Source organism: Sphaerodactylus townsendi, linkage group LG07 (genome assembly GCF_021028975.2).
Source record: "Sphaerodactylus townsendi isolate TG3544 linkage group LG07, MPM_Stown_v2.3, whole genome shotgun sequence".
NCBI classification, from domain to species: Eukaryota; Metazoa; Chordata; class Lepidosauria; order Squamata; family Sphaerodactylidae; genus Sphaerodactylus; species Sphaerodactylus townsendi.
In genome coordinates, this window is record NC_059431.1 from 103,051,613 (window position 1) to 103,073,580 (window position 21,968).

Sequence of the window (21,968 nt, forward strand, 5' to 3'; positions counted from 1 at the left end):
AGGACAATAAACAGTTTTACTACGTAGTGTAATCTGCCTTGAGAACGACCCATTGCAGCTGATTAGAGACCTCCTCCCTGATGGAGGAACGCATTAAGGCTTCCAGCCGGTGAGGGGAGAAAACGCTCCACTCCGAGGGAATGGCATCTGCCATGTTGCTTTCCCTCCCCCTCCTCTCTCCCTGTTGCCTGAAGAGTCCAGCTGGATTGGAGGCCTCTGCCGCAGAGGCGTCCATTGGCTGAAGAGTTGGGACACCGGCAGTGGAAATGGGATCAAGGTGGGAAGATGACCTGCAGTCCTCTCGGTGCCTCCCCTCTTCACGGCTGCAGCCACGGCTCTCACGCCCAAACGCTCCCTGGCATCCTGTACAGGGGCTGGTCGAGCATGCACGCCGACCTGCACGCTGAGAGAGCGATGGCAAAAAGGCCCACTGGCTAGCCCCACGGCTGCTCTGAGACCACGGCTCCCATGGCCAGACGCTCCCTGGCACCCTATACAGGGGCTGGTTGAGCGTGCGCGCCGACCTGTGCGCCGAGAGGGCGATGGTGAAGAGGCCGGCTGGCTAGCCCCACGGCTGCCCTGGGACCAGCCAGTGCGCACTTCCCTCTCAGCCTCACAGTTGCACGGGGGAGAGTGGGAGGCTCGACTGGCAGACCTGGTCGCTGCCCTCCGTGTTTTCCGCTGCTGAGTGGCAGAATCCCTCCTTGTGAAGAGAAAATAGTGCTGACGCCATAGCCGCTGAAGGGAAGGCTCTTTTGGCGGGAAGAGAGAAACACAAGGAGGGCAGGGGCCACAGACACAGAGTTACAAGGAAAAAAGACTACGAACTCCCACAGACACAGAAAGGAGTTTTTGGGATCCAAAGGACACAAAGTCTATCAATGAGCAAAGAGCCTGTTGAATTTGTTGCACTCCCTGACGAGGCAGGAAGATACTGGGGCAGGATGGCTATGGCCAGCCAACAGGAAGTGACCAAAGTATATTTCCTGCCTCCTTGATTGACGATAGAGAACAACCCAAACAAGATGGCCTACACCATCCAGGAGAAAGACATATTACACATACATTATCAGTTTGTTTAATAATAATCCCTAACGTGGTATTTGCCTTTTTAAAAAATTACACACTTGGTAATATTTTTAGTGAGTTATCAACCACAACTCTGAGGTTTTTCTTCGTTTGTCATTTACAGCTCAGACCTCCATCAAGGTATGCATGAAATCAAAATCTGTTGGTCCAACATGCAACACTTCACACTTACCTACACTGAATTTCTTCTGCCATTTTGTTGCCCAATCACCTCTTTGGAAAGGTCCATTGGGAGTTTTTCCACAATCCCTTGAGTTTTTACCATCCTGAACAATCAGGTGTCATCCACACACTTTGCTACTTCACTGTGCGCTCCTAATTCCAGGTTAGGTAATTAATGAATAACTTAAATAGCATCAGTCTCAACACAGATATCTGGAGGAGGCCCACTGCTCACCTCCCTCCACTATGAAAACTATCAATCAGTTCTCATCCCCTGCTTCCTCTCTACTACCAGTCCATAAAACAATACATTATTGAATCCCACAACTGTTAAGTTTAGGCTGAAGCTTTTGTTGAGGCGCCTTGTCAAATCTTTTTGGAAAGTCCAAGCTTATACAACGTCTATCAGTTCACCCCTGTCTATTTGTTTACTGACTATCTCAAAGAATTCTAAGACATTAGTGAGGTGGGACTTCTCTTTACTGAAGCCATACTGAGTTCTCTTGTTCTTGTGTGTACAGAACAACTCTGTCTTTAATAGCAATTTCTACAAATTCACCGGGGGCCAAGTCAAGCTAACCAGTGTACAATTCCTTGGATCCCTACAGATCCCCCTTTAAAAGAAATCAGCAAAATGTCTGAGGTTTCAAGTCTTCTAGCACAGAGGCTGATGTATACACCATCTGCACCCAGTGATCTGCTAAACTTTAATTAGTCAATTATCCCCAGAACTACTTCTTTTGACATTTCTATTTGACACATTTATTCATAATTCTTCCCTGGGGGAGAATAATGATTCAGGAGAAAGTATCTGTCCAACATAGGTCACAGTGCGGCTAGTCTCATTCTGCATTTCCATTTCCCTCAAACCTTAATCATAAGAGTACAACAGTATCCCTTGCTGACTTTCTGCTTCAGATGTATTGTTTGTCTTAATGCTCTTCAAACTCCATTTCTACTTGTCTTTCCCCTGTTGACAAGGTATGTGCTTCTTCAGATTTTCACCATCTTCTAGTTTCTAAAGGAGGCTTCCTTGCCCTGTACAGCTTTCATGATTCTACTTGTTAACCATGTCGGCCTCTACATGGCATAGTTCCCTACATTTCCTAGTTAGCAGTATTCATTCTAGCTTCTAATGTAATATGTTCCCCGCAAAAATGGAATGCCTGGAATTCTGCTTGGCATTTATTTCGCTGCCTCTTCTCAGAATCAATACTTGGGTTATTTAATGTTTCAGCACAAGAGCCACTAAAATCCCAGTGTAGGAGGAGAACACATTTGGCATATTTGTACTTTTCTGGTAAGCAACTATACTACAGTATGTGAAGCAACACTTTAAACTATCTTGCTTTCTAAGAAAAAAAGGAGCCAAAAGGGAAGACAAATAAAACGTTGGTTAACATGAGTGGTGTATACATTAAGGATATTTTTACACAAAAATTAATCTTATCACAAAATATGAGTGACTTACCCTTACAAGACTTGGAGCAATACAGGAACATGGTATCTTCACATATTTCAGGCACTTTTCATGAGACATAAAATTGCAAACTGTGGAAAATAAGAAATATATGTTAATGAGATGTCTAAAAGGTTCAACTATGGGGTCTGCAACCTGCGGCTCTCCAGGTGTTCATGGACTACAAATCCCATCAGCCCCTGCCAGCATGGTCAATTGCTCATTTCTGGCATTCACTGTTAGCTGAATCAAAGTTTCAAAAATCCTAGTCTTCAATATCAGACAAATAATCCTCTTCTGCAACTTGGAAACTCTCTTTGAACTTCATTTTATAATACTCATGATTGCAAAAAAAGGTGAAAAAGCACGGGTGTCTTCAACATGGGTTATCTGCCTCAACTGTTGGGAAGTAGCTTTTATTTCCTGATTCCCCACAGCATCATAGCACATTCATGCAACTCAACAGCTTTTCTGCAATCTTCCCCAAACCTGCTTTGTTGTGGGAAGTTTTGGCTAAGATTTGAAGTAAAGCCTGGATGGCCGCTGTGATGGTGGGTAAATCAGATTTTCTGGCCAATGTGGCAGCTTTTTTCCCTGACCCTGTCCCTGCAGCAGTGATTTCTTCTCCCTAAAAAAGGCAGATTTGTTTATTTTTAAAATGGCACAAGAATATTTTTATACTGATAGGCGGTTGGAAGAACAGGTGAAGCATGTTCCCAGAATTCTCAGTTTATATTAAAAAATAAGTCTATAGCATTTTTCCTTGAAGAGATTTTTTTTAAGGCGCATATCTTTGTAAGTGAAAGGGCTACTCACATGCTTTTCTGAAAACACAGAAAACATCGCACACCTGTTGTTTCAAGGGTGTATCAGTATAACAGCATTCTTGAGCTAAACCACTGAAAAGCCCTAATGATCAAGGGGATGGCTTCTTGAGAGCCAGCATGGTGTAGTGGTTAAGAGCAAGTGCAGTCTAATCTGAAGAACTGGGTTTCATTCCCCGCTCTGCCGCTTGAACTGTGGAGGCTTATCTGGTGAACTAGATTAGCTTGTGCACTCCAACACATGCCAGCTGGGTGACCTTGGGCTAGCCACAGTTCTTCAGAGCTCTCACAGACCCACCTACCTCACAGGGTGTTTGTTGTGAGGGGGGAAGGGAAAGGAGTTCCTTTGAGTCTCCTTACAGGAGAGAAAGGGGGGATATAAATCCAACTCTTCTTCTTCTTCCAGGGGATTGGGGCAGGGAACCCTGCCTTGTGAAACCTCCAATGCTGCTGCATTTTATCTTCAAATGCACCAACAATGAGGAAACTACAAAATCCCATCCCTGTGCAAAAGACAACATAGGGAAAGTTCCATCCAATGTTAAGCAACAGGAGAGATCTTTAGATTTGATGCTCTACAAACATAATCGTTCTGTAGTCAGACTTGTTATTCTGACCTCGCAACTCGTGAACTTAAACTGTGGGAACTGCCAATACCAGTGCTATGGATTACTGCAATTTAACAGGTAATCCAAACAGACACAGGGCCCCACTGAACTTAACAATACATGTCAAGAACTATTTCCTCAAAATTAAATGCCTCTCAAGCCATGGCGTTAGGGAATTGGTTTACAGCTCTTGGTTTAAGATGCCAGCTGAGAAAACTGGATGCTTGGGGACATCATGCTGCAAACTTACATCTGTCCTTGAGCAACGCATCTATTTCCTAAGACCGACAGCAAATGTAGAGCTATAAGACAGCAGGCATGTGTGCATGAACACCTATTCCATGCAGATACCCACGATCAGACATTTCAATGTACACCATACGGAGAAGCTGATGCTTCTGTTTTTCTGTGAACATCCAATCAAAAGCCTTCCGACATCATGTCTAGTTAATTGTGTTATATCACTGCTGATGTTCCAACTCCTTTGCCTGAGGCCACATTTAACAATTTGAACCTCCTTCTCATTACTTAATCTGCTAAATTGTCTACTTGATTGACTGTCCCGCCCTGGCTTAACTCTGACTTGTTGGTAACTCCTCATCACTACTACCAGTCAGACTTGTCACACTTTCAAGATCAGTACAATTACTGTCCTTAACACTCTTTGGATTTGATGATATGCAATGAACTCACCCCGTTGACAATTCTTTACAACCAAGGCGAAATTTCAACTCAAACACCACCATCTTACACGTGTACAATGTGTTATAGGCAATGATTGATGCAATCCAAAGAATGGAAAAAAAACCTTACTGTATGCACAATTTCTGTTCAGTGCCATACACACTTAGCTGCTAGCACAGGGGTCTGCAACCTGCGGCTCTCCAGATGTTCATGGACTACAATTCCCATCAGCCTATGTCAGCATGGCCAATTGGCCATGCTGGGCTGATGGGATTTGTAGTTCATGAATATCTGGAGTGTCGCAGGTTGCAGACCCCTGTGCTAGAAGCACATGGGATGCCCCTGGGTTTCAATAATCTGAAACATGAATTTTCTCTCTTCTTAAGAAATCTGTATGGGTGTGTGTGTGAGTGAATTCTGTTAGGTTGATCATATTTTACAGACTGCATTGCCCACCCACATACAAACCAATATCCATGTATATGAATCCATCACACTAAATTCTCATTTCATACATTTAAACAGCTACTCTTGCAGATTATGAAGCAAAGATAACTTCATGGTGGAGTTTCATCTTTCTCAACATCTTTCTATAAGTGCCACATTTTTACAGTATGAATTTTCACAGAAGTCAGGCAAAAATATTTTTCTGCATTACTATTTACAAAGTAATTTATGGAGAGAAAGCAATTTAAAAATCCCATTTAACCATGAAGTTTAATTGCTTTCTGTCCTTAAATACCTATACCAAGAATTTTATACTTTGCTGTTTCTTTAACTATATGCCAGAACATTCCAGTGTTCATCCAGTTAACATCAAACAAATGTCTTTGGGATCCAGTCTTTGCATATTAATTGAGCTGCTGACTGGAAGTCTAATTAAGATCAATTAAAACTCAGAGATAAGAGAACTACTAAGATGCTCCAGCTTCAAAGCTTCAAATAATAAAGGATTATGCTTCTGTGGCCAACAGCTGACAGCTTCAAGGTCATGTGTTCTGCAGCACAGCAAGGAGAATGTTGGAAAGAAACAGAAGCAATTACACTTCAATCAAAATGAGCAGCATACAAAGGGAAGAGGGCAAGTCCCAGAGAATCCATTCAAAAGACTGAATGTGCCTCATCTCATCTGAATAAAAGCCAGTTCCTCCTTTAAAAATGATATGGTCTACCAAAAATTCAAATCTTCAGCATACATTCTAAGTCTACCAAAAATTCAAATCTTAAGCATACATTCTAGGAAGCAAAGTGGACTAGGAAGGACTCTGCTTCCTAGAATGTATGCTTAAGATTTGAATTTTTGGTAGATCATATCATACCATTTAAGCCATCAGACCAAAGCTGCCTTTATCCATTTTTATAAATCTCTATCATGTCTCCCCTCATCTGTCTTCTGTCAAGCGAGAGAAGCCCTAAACTCTACAGCCGGTCTTAACAGGAAAGGTGATCCCCAATCCCCTCTGGCTGACCTTCTTCCTAGTGGACTAGGAAGGACCTAAAGGAGCAGCAGTGGCGTAGTGGTTAAGAGCAGGTGTACTCTAATCTGGAAGAACTAGGTTTGATTCCCCCCTCTGCCGCTTGAGCTGTAGAGGCTTATCTGGAGAATTCAGATTAGCCTGTATGCTCCAACACATGCTAGCTGGGTGACCTTGGGCTAGTCATAGTTCTTCTGAGCTCTCTCAGCCCCACCTACCTCACAGGGTGTGAGGGGGGAAGGGAAAGGAGTTTGTAAGCCCTTTTGAGTCTCCTTATAGGAGAGAAGGGGTGATATAAATCCAACTCTTCTTCTTCTTCTTCCTCTTCCTCTTCAATTCCACTGTGCTTTTGGAACTGGACTGAAAGATAGAAATCCTGTTGAGATGTCCAGCTATTCCATACTGATGGGATGGAACAGAAATGCCAAGCCTCATGCTATGTCCAATAGATTTGTGCCTGGAGACAATCATTTGCTAAACAAATTGATGTAATGCTACACACTGTCATCCTTCCCATAAAGTGGCAGGCAATTTCCCCTACTTACATAGAACTTAGCTTCTGGATAGTACATGTACACAGTGCTAAAATTAAAGAAACCTTCATTCATCGGTCACAGGAGTTTTAAGCCATCAGACCAAACCTTTATCCATCTTTATAAATCTCTATCATGTCTCCCCTCATCAGTCTTCTGTCAAGAGTGAAAAGCCCTAAACGGTGCTCCCCAACCCCCTCTGGCTGACCTCCTTCGTATTTTTTTTCAGTTCAGCAGTATCCTTTTTTGAGAGACAGAACTGCCCACAGTATTCCAAATATCATTCAATCATAGCTTTATACCAGGACATTACAATATCAGCCATTTTACTTTCAATCCCTTTCCTGACCTAAAGTAAGTTTGCCATTTTCACCCCTGCCACACTGTGGGTCAACATTTTCACTAAGTTTTCCACAAAACCTTCCAGACAGTCCATACTCCATCAGCACAGTATTTTTTGTTCCAACCTGTGTCACAATTACGACAAACTCCATGGGACTGCAGATACTTGGCTAATTGGTGGGGGACTACAACCCTCTCTTCGTTTGGTTTTAAAAGAGATCGATGTTGTTCAAAATTTGCACAATCTAATTCTACCTTAATTAGCATAATGTTTTGTCAGCCCAGTTCTTGGTAAAGCAGGGGAAGATTTTTCTTGCAGAATATAGAGCGTTTGTTTTTGCAGAGATAGCCATCTGCCCTGATCTCCGTACTAAAATTCAAGCCTCGGAGAAGACTTACCGTCCTTGCAAGGACTTCTTTCATACCACACAGTTCATTCTGGCAAAAATTTCTGCAAACTGTTCCACCCCTGCCACTGTCCCTTCTCAACTTTTAACAGGACTTGGGGGGAAAAAATAACACTGCAATCCTAAGTGGAATTACCCTTCCGAGATCATTTAAGTCAATGGGATTCAAAATGTGCAATTCTGCACAGGTTTGTACTGAAACTGTTTCTGCTCAGTGTCCAAACCTTTAATTTGTCTGTCTTCACAGAGATCCATGTTTTCTGCTCTAAATTTACACCATCGCCTACCTAAACTTCTCACTTTCCAATATTTTGCATAGAGTTTAGCAATGCCCTCTGTCACATGTGAATTTGGTACGCTTACAAAAAACCCAAGCCTATCCATACAACAAAGAGCAGTTTCACTGCACTAAGGACAAATGCACAAGTGTACTGTAAACAAGTGCTAAGGTGACAAGTGCAAAAGGAGAAAACCACACAAACTTCCTATGACACAGAGCGTACATACAACACCAATATATAGAATAAATCACATCTGGGAGAATATTATAGTCCTTCATTCCAATAGGTCAAAGTTCGCCTGTTCCAAGATCCACTTTCTAAAAAGTTCATAATAAAGCAGGGTTAGGAAAGATCACATAAAAGCCTCAGAAAAGAGAGAAAGAACACGAAGACACCCGGAAGCTATACAGAAGTGGGGAAATCCAACTTTGTATTAGCATCCAAGCCAGTTCCAATATCCAGTATGCAAGCAACCACATTACCCAAAAACAGATCACCGTACTGTCTTTCCTATTAAAAGGAAAGTAATTGCCTCTGCAAATATGCTAAGAAACCAAGAGGGTAAGCTAAAGAAGCATGGGGTCACCCTATAATTATAATTTCTGGACCAACTGTTGAGAAATTATCAGCACAAAGAACCAACGTGGAATTTATTGCAAACGCACGCAGTAAAAACAGAACTGTTCTGACCGAAGGTCTTTCTATTCTTAATGAGGCCATTAGTCCATCTATCTTAGCATCATTGAACATGATTCGCAGCCCTTCTTCAAGGCGACAAGTCAGGAGACTTCCCTGATCCTGATACTCAAGATCTCTTTGAATCTAGGACCTTAGGAAAAGTATGTACTCTCACCTCAAGAAAACCTCAGAAGGAATCCTTTTGCGCAAGGAAAAAAGGATTAAGCTGATTAGTAACCCTTTCATGTGCAAGATGACAGCACGTGTTGAGGGTTTGAGGACAGCTCTCTTCTATGATGCTGGCCAATGTCAGCAACACTTTCTGCCTGTGGTTCTCCTCCCCCACCCATCAGCATGTCAATAAGTTTTGCCTCCTGTTATCAAGCATGCTCAGATATACACATATGTGGTGGGGGGAAAGAGTGCAAAAAATGGGGTATCTTTGATTAAACAAGTACAAAGCAGCCCCCACCCCCCACTCCCCTACACATGCCTTTGCCAACACCCCTAAACTGCAGGTTTACTGATAAAATTGCCAGCAGCTCTACAGAAGAATGTCCTGTCCCCTTAACAGAGGCATAACAGGATTGTTATTTACCTGGCGATGCTATTTACATTCATGCCATTAAAAGCTTCAACTTCCCATTTTCCAATGTTAATCCTCTATTAAAAGGAAAGGAACTGTAGCAGACCTATTTACGGGATCCTGATGGACCACTGGCAGCCTGTTCGGCTTGGTAAGTCACAAGCTATGCAGGCCTGATCTGGAGTTCTCTCTTTATAAGAGGTTGTGAAATAATCTACAAAGCCTGGGGGGAAAAAACAGACAAGATAGCCAGTTACAACGCAGTGATTTCCCCCCCTCAACACTTCCAAGTAACGTATCACAAAAAGCTGCGACTGCCACTAGTTTCAACATATGGGAATCTCTCCATCTGGTTCCCCTCTCCTTCCCTCAAGCCAAGCTTGGAGTAACTTCGAAGAGGCAGATTTCCAGCAGGGGTTTCTGAGACTGAGTGGGTGTGAGAAAATTGTGTCTGGTTTACTCAGAGCTGTTTCTTGGACAGGAACAAGCAGCTTCAAGTAGTAATTATCCACATTTTGTTTACACCCACTTTTAATTAAAACAGTACTGACAAGGTTAGAAAGAAAGGCACCTAACCATTCACTCATCAGTGTAGTATAGTAGTTTAAGGTACCGGACTTCATCTGGCAGACTCAGGGTCAAACTCCATTCTGGAATGAAGCTCAAAGTGACCTTAGCCCAGTCACTCACTCTCAGCCTAACCAATCTCCTAGTGTTGTTGTGAGGATAAAATGAGGACAAGAGAACCTTGTATATCAATCTGAGTTCTTTGGAGGAATGGCAGGACAAGAATATACTACTCGGATATTGTATTGTCGGCTTCATGGCTGGAATCACTAGTGCGTTGTGGGTTTTATGGCATTTCACATTTCACCTGCATCAGTGGCTGGCATCTTGCCAGCCACAGATGCAGGAGAAACTTCAGGAGAAAATGCTACTGGAACACGGCCGTACAACCCGAAAAACCCACAACACACAACTCAGATATTATTTACATATCTCCATGTGTGTTTCTATCTTCCTCCCAGGAAAAATATATACCCAGAGGCGGAAGGAAATTTTACATAAAAGCTCCAAAAGCTACAGGAATTCCAAGAACTTGGCCTTCATAATGGCCTTCACAACACACCTATGCTTCTTGAGTAAATAACATTCACCCCAGGTGAAGACTACATATTGAACTTCACATCACCATTCTTCTTCCTTCTGATGTTGGAGGCTAGAAGAACCTGCATCAGAGCTGAGCCATGATGGACAGAAAGGGCAGTAAGTGGACTGGGACACTCATGATAGAACCATTGTGTTGTACCTCAAATCTGGTAGAGTGAAATCTAAAGATGCACCAGCACCCAGGCAAAACAGCACAAACACAGGCTATTGGGACAGTGTTGACCCCAGTGGTGTAGCTGGATGGGGAAAAACTTTCCACAGAGAATCAAGCAAGCAGTAGGCTCTGAGAGAGCTAACCTCAAGGCTGAGCTAGAAGAACAGAAGGAGCAGACAGAGGCAGCTGTCTGCAGTTTCAAGCGAGAGAGTGCTACCTGATGAAGTTAAAGGGGAAAAAATCAAGCAGGTGCAAATTTAACAGGAGCTGTCTTCTAATGGCTCATCTGCAAATGGGGATAAACCAAAAAGATTCCTCACACAGAGAAAGGGAAGGCATTGGAAGTTTTCCTTCAGAACTGTCATCAGAGGGATTATAAAATCCCTCCAGAGTCGGGTATGGAAAAATTGAGGCACAACTAAGTAGGATCCTGACCTCTGTGTCCATACAAACAGAAGACAAGGAAAGAACTGATTATAAACAGTTTAAGCAGAGTCAGCGACATGGGCAGATTTTTCCAAAGATGGGGCTCCGAAACAATTTAGAGACATTAAGGAAAGGAACAGATAATCCCACACCCAGCTAATATATATCTGTGGCTTGAGATGGCAGAGGCAAATTCTCCAGCTGACATACAAGCCCTAGCAGGCAGCGATGGATTTGTGCGCATGAGAGTGATATTTCCACCCTCAACTTTAGTGTAAATGGATAAGATAATTTCGCTAATAGCCAAGGAAGCAGGATCAAATCTTCCCTTTCAGAAGGATCTCCATGCTCCAGAATAACCCAGTGGCAGAGCTACCAGAGAGCAGGGGGGGTGCGCCATGCACCGGGTGCATGGCTTTGGGTCATGTGGGGGGCAGAGAATTCCCCCTGCCCCCTTCCCCACACCCCCCAAGGCGCCCTCCCACACTTACCTTAGCAAACCGAGAAGGCTGGAGAACCGAGCAGGCAGAGTCTCCTGGGAAATGTAGTTCCCACCAGGTTGTTTGCAGCCTGGAAGGGAACACAGGCAGGCCTTTTCTCCAGCCTGCTCAGTTTGCTAAGGTAAGTGTGTGTGGGGGGTCGCCGCAGGAAGGCGGTGCCGCGGGGGGCGGGGGGGGCGAAAAAGCCAGAGTGTGCACCGGCCGCACTCCGGCCCAGCTACGCCTCTGGAAGAACCTAACATATAATGCACCACTGATTTATTGGGGGAATATAGACATCCAGAACAGTCTCACATTGACAAGTCACAAGGTGATGATACAGTACAGGCCTTTGTGAAATGTTGTGTCTTGGAAACCAGGCAGTAAACCAAACTACTGCCAATCTAATATTCATACCATCGATTCAGACTTTTTAAAAAAATCAGCAAAAGACAGAATAAAGGGTAACAATCCCTATAAGATTGGCAATGATACAATAGACGGGTTCTTGGACTTGCCTCTGAGCAGTGGCAAAAGCCAATCCTTCCATCTGTCACATTTTTATTCCAACCACCTTCCAAGGAGCCTAGAGGGTATTCGTGGGTCTCCTCTCCACCTCGCTTTCGCAACAATATTGGGTGGAAGGTTGGACTGAGAGACAGTGATTGACCCAAGATCATCCCTATATGCTTTATTGCCAAGGGTAAGATGTGAGCCCAGAGCTCACCAATCCTAGCCCAGCCCTCTCATCATCATACTTTATTGGCTCTCTGTTCAAATGGAGTTGGATCTCTGGCTAGGATATAAATGGCTCCTGTTCAATCAGTGATGGGCAGCTGTATCCTGTCGTGCTGTGCAGCAGATACAATATCATAGAGACCTGCCAGGAGTCCTTGAAATAAGGGGAGACCCCTCTCAGAAAATGGAGCAAACAAATATCCCATCAGCAGGTGGCAATACAGAATTTTGGCCACAGTGGCAAAAGAAGTGGCAGTGAAGAAAACGGCAGCTAAATGTCAGGTAAATGTCAGTATCAGTAATGGCAGGTAAATGTCAGTATCAGCAGAGCTAATACCAGGCTTCAGGCTTATATGCATCAGATAGGGAAACAGAACCAAACCAAAATCTTTGGAAGACCTAATTGAGCAAAAGCATTAGTGTTGTAGAGTCATCGTAGCAAGTACTTAAATTATAATATAAATCCAAGTTACAGCCAAGAATATGCTAATAATGTTGTTTTCTCTCTGCACTGAAGCCAGAAATGTTGTTTGGCACTGGTATGTCCCAGTGAGCAGCCACTGTTTAAACAACCTTTCTAGAAACATAGTTCCTCCGAAATGATGGCTAAGCTTTCACGAAGTCTGATCTTGCTGGTGACGAGTCTAGTGAATTCCCTGTTTCCAAAAGCATATTCAGAGCAATAAGATATTGAGCTTTTGGAATTCACCAACCTCATATTGAAAAGAAGTCTGTACAATTCTCAAAGGTCAGAATGGGATTGGGGCCATCAACTTGTTGATAACCTTTGGCCAGACATCCAAAGTGATAAACACCAGCTCTTTGCAGAGATTTATGCACCATAAACATAAAATCCAAAGAACACAGGAATATGTCAGTTCTCAGACAAACAGCAGAACTGAAATCTTAAATCTCTAATTGACCAAAATGTCAATCATTATATTCTTTGCAGCTGGCACACTTTTATACAGGACGCAGAGATGAGGCAGCTTCTTACCACCACCCAGGATTTAGAGGAGTCTGTCTCAGACGGTCAAGGAAGACAAGCCAGTCTTTGACAAATTGCTACAGAGGAAGAGCTACGCAGTGGAATGGATCAAAATGGCAGCACAGATAAATGAGAGAAAGCAAAGCGAAGATGTTGAAAAATACATCTTCTAGAGCAGCTTCAAGAAACAACAGGTGAGCTTGTGCAAAACAGAAAGGCCGTTTCCGCACGGCCTCCCTGTCGCCTCCACGCCGGCAAGAATTCTGCTGGCGTGGAGGCGAAGGCCGTTCGCATGCACGCATGCAGGCGGCCTCAGCAGAGGCCGGCAAACGACAGAGCGGCGGTATCGCGCGACGAAAGTCGCTCTTCGTACCCGTCCCTTCACGAAACTTAGCCGTCATAGCCTGCGCTGGCCGTCCTTTGGCGTGAAGCCCGCCACACGCTGCCCTCCGACCTCCAGAGAGACCGGAGAGGACAGCGATGAGCAGGGACTTCTCAGCGGCAACCAACAGGCTGCACGACGCCACAAGGTGAGTGGACGCGGGCAGGGAGATACGCTGCCTCCCCGGCGGATGCGGTTCACACCCACAGCGCCCAGCGAGGAAGAGCGCTTTTCCCCAACAACAACCCTTTAAAGCGGGTTGTTTGTTTAGGAAAGCGACCTGACGCCCGCCCTGAGAGGCAGCCTTGATGGTCCGGAGTTGGCGCTGCTGCGTTGCCTTAGCGCCGCGCCGCACGCCCTATGTGGGTAAACGGCAGCGGCCTGAGGCGGCGCCTTTTTTACCGCCCCCCAGGTCACGCCTTTTTGGCCCATGCGGAAAGGGCCAAAGAGAATCAAGCAGGGATGAAAAAGGAGAGAATGAAGCAAACTCTGAGGAGAAACTTAAAGGAAAGTCTAGAAGCCCACAGTTCATTAAGTCAGCAGTCCTAAGCAGGTCTATGCATAGTCCTGCTGAGGGTTCAATAGGCCTTACTCCCTGGAAAACAGTTTTAGGATTGCACTGTAAGAAGGTGATAGGGAGTCCCAGTGCAATGAAATGCTGTTCAGCAGCTTGCATTTTAGAGCACAATCCTATTTTGTGGTGGGTGGGGGTGGGGTGGGGTGGGGAATTGAGTCGCAGAGCCAGTGCGGAGCTACACTGACACATTTGTACCCTGTGCCGGGGAAAGGGCACCTCCTCCAGTGTAAGGGGAAAAGACACCAGCAACCAGCCAGAAGTCAGAGCCACTGTGGAGCTACACTGGCATTCAATTGGATGGTGGGGCAAAGGCAGCAGGCTGGGGGGAGGGGGGTGTTCCTGAGAGTGAAGCCAACATTAGTCAGCTTCCACCTGGGCTTTGCAGCTGCGGTCTGGGTCTCAGACTGTCCCTTTAGCCCTATGGAGGGTTTTTCGGCGGCAGGGGGTTTCTTCTGCCTTCCTGCGCCACCGGAAAGCCCTCTGGAAGTGGTGGGGTGGCGCAGCAGCGATGCCAGCCCTGTCTCTCGTGGCCTTGGGTTGTGGGCTGTTAGACACACAACAAGTTATTTCAACAACCCCCAACCCTCTCACATGCATAGCTTCTAATCTGGACCAAGGTTTGCTCTTGTTTGCTTCATATCTTTGGGCATTAGAACGTAAGAACATATGAAAGAGTCAGTTGGATCAGACCAGAGTCCATCTAGTCCAGGACTCTGCTACTCGCAGTGGCCCACCAGGTGCCTTTGGGAGCTCACATGCAGGATGTGAAAGCAATGGCCTTCTGCTGCTGCTGCTCCTGAGCACCTGGTCTGCCAAGGCATTTGCAATCTGAAATCAAGGAGGATCAAGATTGGTAGCCATACATCGACTTCTCCTCCATAAATCTGACCAAGACCTTTTTAAAGCTATTCAGGTTAGTGGTCATCACCACCTCCTTCTTATAATAATTTCAGAACACTCACAGATAGTTTTCTAAATGATACAAACAACTAAAATTGGGTTAAAAATAAAAGTTACGTCATTATACTAGGTCAAACTTGTGTCTCAGATTTTGTAATAATTTCGCCTAAGTCCTGAAACAGGCTTAGCAAGACATAATGAAGGAGATCTATGATCAGGACATTCAGTCAATATTTTGCTTTAAACTTTAAAGAGTTTTGTGTAGCTATTAGTTTTAACAAGACAGCAACAGTATGTCAAGGGTACTTAACCCATTCTCCCTGTGCCACTCTCCAAAAATGGCAATCACTCATATCTAATGGTTCTGACTTTTACAAATTTTAATGCAAATTTAATATCAAGCATACAGCCTAATTCTCTCAACCACAGGCTAACCACTAGTTCTTGCAAAACAACTATTCTGTGCCATTGTTGAAAGCACATACAGCATAAGCACACAGGTCTTAAAATCTTTTGACTTTATCTCAAGGCAAGGAATAATCCATGAAATACATACTGTATGAAGGACTGTATGAAGGGACCGTAAAGCTGTTAGAAGAGAGCTAGTGTTGTGCAGCAGTTAGAAATCTGGGACATCCTGGTTCAATTCCCACTCTCTGATAGGGGTCAGTCATTCTCTCTCAGTCTAAACCTACTGTATACACTCATGAGGATAAAACCGAGGAAAGGAAAATTGTCTATGCTATTCTGTGTTCCTTGGAGGAAGGGAAGGATAAAAATGCACTAGATAGAAAATAGCAATAGTTAAAATGGAACAAAGAATGACAAGGATGGTGGAGAGATTTAAAAGACTAACAATTAAGGCTATTTGGAATATCCTCCCCACCCCAGCTCCAAAAATAGACCACTATTAAGATACTTTATGGAGCAGTATATTTCAGTAGTCAGAGCCAAAGAACAGAACTAAGGAGCAAGAAAGAACAATTCCTAATCCACATCTAACAGAACAGTTCCACGATATTCAGATTGCAGTTGGTTCTGAACCAGTACAAGACATAGCGCATTTCCTTGATCATTAAGACATTCCTCAATTATTTATGATGAAACATTTTAACAAAGCAATGCCAAATTCTGTTTCTTCAAAATTTAAATGCGTTCACACGTGACCTTTGCATATTCTTAAAGTACAAGTGCAGAATAGTAAGATACCTGACTATAACTTACAGTACAATCTTAAGCAAAGAGACACCCTTCCAAGCCCACAGACTTCAACGGACTTAAAAGGGTGTAACTTTACTTCTAGGGACTGAACTACAAGTCATGAGAGAAAAGGATGGCCTTGGTGTAACAACCTTTGCTTACGCTTCTTCGGAAGTGGCAGACGTAAAAGGACTCCTTTCCTCCCCCAGTACCCCTCCATTATTGCTTAACTACATCCAGTTACCCAGAGCATTACTCATATTCTCTGATTCCATACCTGGCTAGTACCCAGGAGAAGGGGGTGTGGGGTGTGGGTGTGTGCGTGTGTGGGGGGGGGGGGGGGGTGTGTGTGTGTGTGTGTGTGTGATGCTATTTTACATAAAAGGGATATGAGCATACGCTTAATCATAATGCTAGCAACATACATCTTTAAACACCAACGTTGTCCTTCTTTGTGTGACCTTCCTGTTGAACACATCAAAAGATCTCTGCAAGTTACAACAAATCTACATGTCATGTCAAGATTCTTAGACACCAATATGTATGCCTGAAGAACAAACTCCATTTCCTCTTAGGGTAACATGAACGGTAAAGGAATGAAGGAAGAAAAGCTTGAAAGACATATTAAAATCGTTCGTTTCATTTTTTTAAAATTTCTTTTCTTTCCATTGGATTGCCAAGGAGATGTCATACCCTTACTTCTGATGCCACTTTCTGAAGGTTCTGGAAACCATCTTGTGTGTCAAGCCTGAGAAGGAAGGCGGTTGTCCCCTAAAGTTTTCCCCGGCCCGAAAGTGTACCTTGTGGGGAGCTGATCTCCATTCTGTCACCCTAAGGTGATTTAATCAGCCCTCGGAGCAGACCATTCATTACTTAACCTATCTGTACTCATCTCAGCAATCAATCAGTATTCAGGAGATTCTCTTGGGCCCTGACTCAACAAGCCTCTCCTACTCTGGAAAGCAATCAATTCTTTGCCTCTGGCTTTCCTGCCAGTTCACTTCACATCAACTCAGTACACATTTGGGGATATAAATATTGGCCCTTTGGCCACCCATTATGTGAGTGTGTTCTGGATTTGTGCACGCATGCCCACTTGTGGGTGGGCTCTTAGCTCTTGGAAATGCTGGCTGCTTCCTTCCTCTTCAGGTCGCTTTCTCTGGATGTTCCTTCAGGACTGGTACCTGTCACACATCCCTGAAACCATATCCAACTTCCCCCCTCTTCTCTTAATCGGCTTGGGTATATTTCATGTGTGTATGATCACTGACTGAAATACAGTTCTTGTTTTACTGTTTTTAATTATTTAATAAAACCCATTTTAACGGTACAACTGTCTGTTCATTTGAAAGCAGGGGAAAAGTTTAGGGGACAATCACCTTCCTGCCCAGGCGTGACACACAAGATGGATCCCAGAACCTTTAGAAAGGCATTCAATCTGTCAGGAGCAACCAAGACTACCTTGGTATACGTAGGCTACCGGTATCGATCCCAATTACCCTTTTCACTCTCTGTCACCAGCTAATTCGCCCAACCAAAGCGAAGACTGTCCTATTTAGAGTAACAACAGCAGGAAGGACACAAGAATATGAGGCAATAAGGTTCAGGCTCCTGTTCTCATGAAAAGAGCAACCTTTCAGTAGGAGGATGCGCAAGAGTTAGAGTGCTGGTTCCAGGTTTCTGGGCAGCCTGGGCAGACAGTGTCTAGGGACCCCTTTTACTTACCTCAGCCCACCCCCAGAGGCATAGCTGGGCCAAACTGTGCCCGGTGCGGAATCTCCTGGGAACTGTAGTTCCCATCAGGCCGTTTTTACTGAGAACAAGGCCTTTTGCAGCCTAAAGAAAAAAAAGTTCTCAAAGGAGCTGGAACTAAAGGTAAGGGTGTGGGAAGGGGGGAGTTACCGTGGGGGGGGAGCTTTTGGGGCAATTTTCTCCACGCCCCTGGTGGCATGCGCCCTGAGTGCAAAGGTGCACCCCCTCTTGTAGCCTGCCACTGCACCTCCCCCCCTCCTTTCACCACCTATTCGACTTTGTATCCCTTGTCCTACTTTCGAAGTCTACAAGCACTCCTACCACATGTCCTCACAGCTGCCTGTGCCATATTCATGCCCTTTTCCTGACAGCACTGGCTGTTGCGTGCAGCTGGTAATGCTGTGGCTGCCAGGACTGCAGTCATTCTGCCCCATCTGAATGCACTTCCCCATCAGCTCTGGGAAATGGGAGGGTGGGTGGTGGTGTGCTTGCAAATGAATGAGCAAGGATAGGCATGGGGCCAGGGAGGGCCCCACAGAAAGCTCTGGGCCCTGGCATCTGCCATGAATATGGCGCAGGCAGCTGTGAGTACGTGAGGCATGCTGACAGCCTGATGCCAACCCTGCTACTACCATGCGAGTCTCAAAGAACGTGCATGAAAACCCAAAGCCTTTCATGTGTGCTGCATACAAAGACATATGCATGCTTTCTAAAGCCATGTGTTCATATTGCCCTCAACGTCCCAAGACCAACAAAAAAGGGCCATACCCGTTTCCCTCTTCCAGCAGTGAGGCAAGGGCTGCCAAGCAGAGAAAAAGCCAGCCAATGAAAAAGTGAAAACCATTTGCCAAATTACCAGCCCATTCACACCTAGATGATGCAGGACCTTGAGTAATCATACCCAACAAAACCTGCTCTTCCGGAAAGAATGGCACCTTGCCATGGGATAACAGATCTACCTACAAGATTGCCTTTTAAAATGCCCTCATTTAAATTCTACATTTTCATTAAATATATGTGCAGGGGCAGAGAGAATAAACCCTTTTTAAGCCCAATGGCCCACCAAGTGTGAAATGGGGGGGGGGGGGGCAATCTATACTTTTGCACTAAGTCAAACATTTCTAGAGGATAGCTCATACCCCAGTCCCAGTATTCACATGATCCTGTTTTCATTTTTTCCCCTCTCAGTACTAGGTACTTTTTTCATTATACCCTGAAAAGCTGCTTAAGCTGAACAAAAACAACCATCATTATAAAGATTTCCCCAGCACCCCATTATTATTTTAATGCGTTAACCCACAGGTGTCAAACTCACAGCCCTCCAGATGTTATGGACTACAGTTCCCATCATCCCCTGCCAGCATGATGGAGAGCCGTGAGTCTGACACCTATGTGTTAACCAATAAGAAGCCCCAGCCAGAGAACCACCAGGGAGAAACATCAGGGGCTAAAACCATCTGGAGGGCAGTGAGTTTGACACCTATGTGTTAACCAATAAGAAGCCCCAGCCAGAGAAACATCAGGGAGAAACATCAGGAGCTAAAACCACCAGACCACAGCCACATAGTCCACTTGATTCTCACTGCAAAAGCTTTCAACAATACCATAAGAAATGCCTAATCTGTTATGTTTCTGCCTATTTAGATATTTATATCCTGCTTCCCCTCCCAATTGGCCATGCCAGCAGGGGCTGATGGGAATTGTAGACCATGAACATCTGAAGTGCCAGAGTTGGACAACTCTGTAGCCACTCCACTACACTGGCCGTTAACATATATTTCCATGAGGGGAGGGGGATACACTGGCAGTCCTGCAAGACAAAGTCTTTGTTTACTAAAGAAAAGAACTGACTTGGGAAAATTCACCAAATGAATATCTACCCGTTTGACAGGGCAAGTATATTATCAGGAAAAAATATATACTGGCAACTCTGCAAAGAAAAGTCCTTTTCTCTTGTGTCAATTGCAACACATCAAGCTGTTCCTTGCAGACGGATGTTGGGATAAAAGCAACTACACCTGATTAATATCAACCTATTCCAGAGATGCTTAAGACCCAGGTGCCCCATCTTGGCACTCCTACAAGGCAAAGTGCATCGCACCTGGGCCTGTCACCACAGAGAATGCCTTGCCAAGCACAGAGATGAAGTCACAGAAAAAGAATCAGCCAGTCCATTTCTTTTAAACATAGTGCTGTCAAAAAGCACAAGAGCCTTTTTTTGGGAGTGAGAGAGAGACATTGGCAACCCTGCAAGGGAAACTCCCTTACACTAAGTTCTACTATAACGCTGAAAGCTTTTCCTGTCCCAGAGATGAAGAAATCATAAGGACTTCCCTAATTAATTCCTCCCGTCTATATGACTGGCAGCTGTCAGAGACAACTCTATCAAGGGGGGGAAAATGTTGACAGTGCTATAATTTTTCCTTTCTCAATAGAAACAAAGTTGTGAGGCGAACAGGACTTTAGTCCAGCATAAATGTCCAAGGTCTAGAATACAACCCTTTTTCCAATGCAACCCACCTGCTCATCTGGGATTTTTTTCCTTCCAGTCTAGACAGAAAAAAGGGATGGAGAAAGATTTACCTGCTGCACTTCTGCTTGCAAGGAGGCATCCATGGAAGAAACTTGAAGAATAGGAAGAAGAGCCCAATGGGGCAACAGCCCTATCACACCGGCTGACCTCCACTGAGGAATACAAGACTAAAACATCACCAGGATGGCTGTGCCCTTACCTGGGTGTAAGCCCAGAAGAACAAAGCAGGACTTTACCTGTGCACAGGATTGAACTGCATGGCAAAGGGAGAGAATGCAATTCCCCTGGATGGGTTCAAGTCCTATGCACCTTTCCCTGGGAGCAAGCCCCGGTGTATGGGGCTTGCTTCTGAGTAGGCTTACACTAGACGGTCTCCCTCCCGCATTACCTTCGCACAGGTACCCGGCCAGCCCCCAGATGAAGTCGGTGCAGCAGTGGCAGAAGGTGGGCTTGGTGAGGGTGACCCTCCTGAAGCAGTGCCCGGCCGCGCTCCCCCGCGCCGTCCTCGCCTGCTGCGGCTGCTTGGGCGACGCGGGCGGCGTTTGCTGAGGCGGCGGCGGCGGCGGCGGCTTGGTCGACGACGGGGTGGGCAGCGAGCGGCTCTTGCCGCCTCGCCCCAGCAGCGGGCTGGGGAGCGGGCTGGAGCCGCGGCTGCCGCCCAGCACGGAACGGGCGCCGTCTGCCATGCGGGGCTTCTCCGTCCTCAGCCCGACTTTTCCCTCACCAGGAACAGGCGCGCTTCTCGCCGGGGAGCCTCGAACGGGGGAGCCTCGAGAGGGGAGCCGCTTCGGCCAGACTTCCGCCGCGCCGCTTGCGAAGCCAGAGGCGGCGGCGGCGGGCCGGGGGAGGCAGAGGAGGAGGCGGCGAGGGCGGGCGAACGAACCCGAAGGAGGGACGCAGAGGCGGGGCCTAGCCTCGGCAGCCGCCGCAGCACCGCTGACCGCCTCAAGCGCCGCGTCGCTCCCCCGCCTCCGGGCGCAGGCCTGCCGCCTCCTGCTGGGCGGGTGGCGAGCCCGGCGCGTCGCCTGCGGGGAGCGGGTGAGGAGTGGTCGGGGGCCCCGCCGAACTCGATGCGGTTGGCCGCCAAGCTGGTCTCGGGGATGTGTCCCCCCGTTCCGTTTTGGGTCCCCCCTCACATAATGGGATGCGCCCCCCCTGTTCCGTTTTGGGTCCCCCCTCACATAATGGGATGTGCCCCCCCTGTTCCGTTTTGGGTCCCCCCTCACATAATGGGATGTGCCCCCCCTGTTCCGTTTTGGGTTCCCCCCTCACATAATGGGATGCGCCCCCCCTGTTCCGTTTTGGGTCCCCCCCCCCCATAATGGGATGCGCCCCTCCGTTCCGTTTTGGGTCCCCCCTCACATAATGGGATGCGCCCCCCCGTTCCGTTTTGGGTCCCCCCCTCACATAATGGGATGCGCCCCCCCGTTCCGTTTTGGGTCCCCCCCTCACATAATGGGATGCGCCCCCCCTGTTCCGTTTTGGGTCCCCCCCTCACATAATGGGATGCGCCCCCCCCGTTCCGTTTTGGGTCCCCCCCT

At 46.0% G+C, this 21,968-nt stretch overlaps 1 protein-coding gene across 1 annotated transcript in view; it reads right to left on the reverse strand.

The window, feature by feature from the left end:
• DGKQ (diacylglycerol kinase theta) overlaps positions 1 to 21,216 on the reverse strand; it is a 77,876-nt gene extending 56,660 nt beyond the window's left edge. Inside the window, exons 1-4 of the mRNA XM_048504418.1 lie at positions 20,816 to 21,216; positions 2,685 to 2,802; positions 618 to 752; positions 189 to 403 (exon numbers count right to left, since the gene is read on the reverse strand). Coding sequence (XP_048360375.1) covers positions 189 to 403; positions 618 to 752; positions 2,685 to 2,802; positions 20,816 to 21,113 — 766 coding nt within the window. The 5' untranslated portion in view covers positions 21,114 to 21,216. The remainder of the gene's footprint in view (positions 1 to 188; positions 404 to 617; positions 753 to 2,684; positions 2,803 to 20,815) is intronic.
• Positions 21,217 to 21,968: the final 752 nt, after the last annotated feature.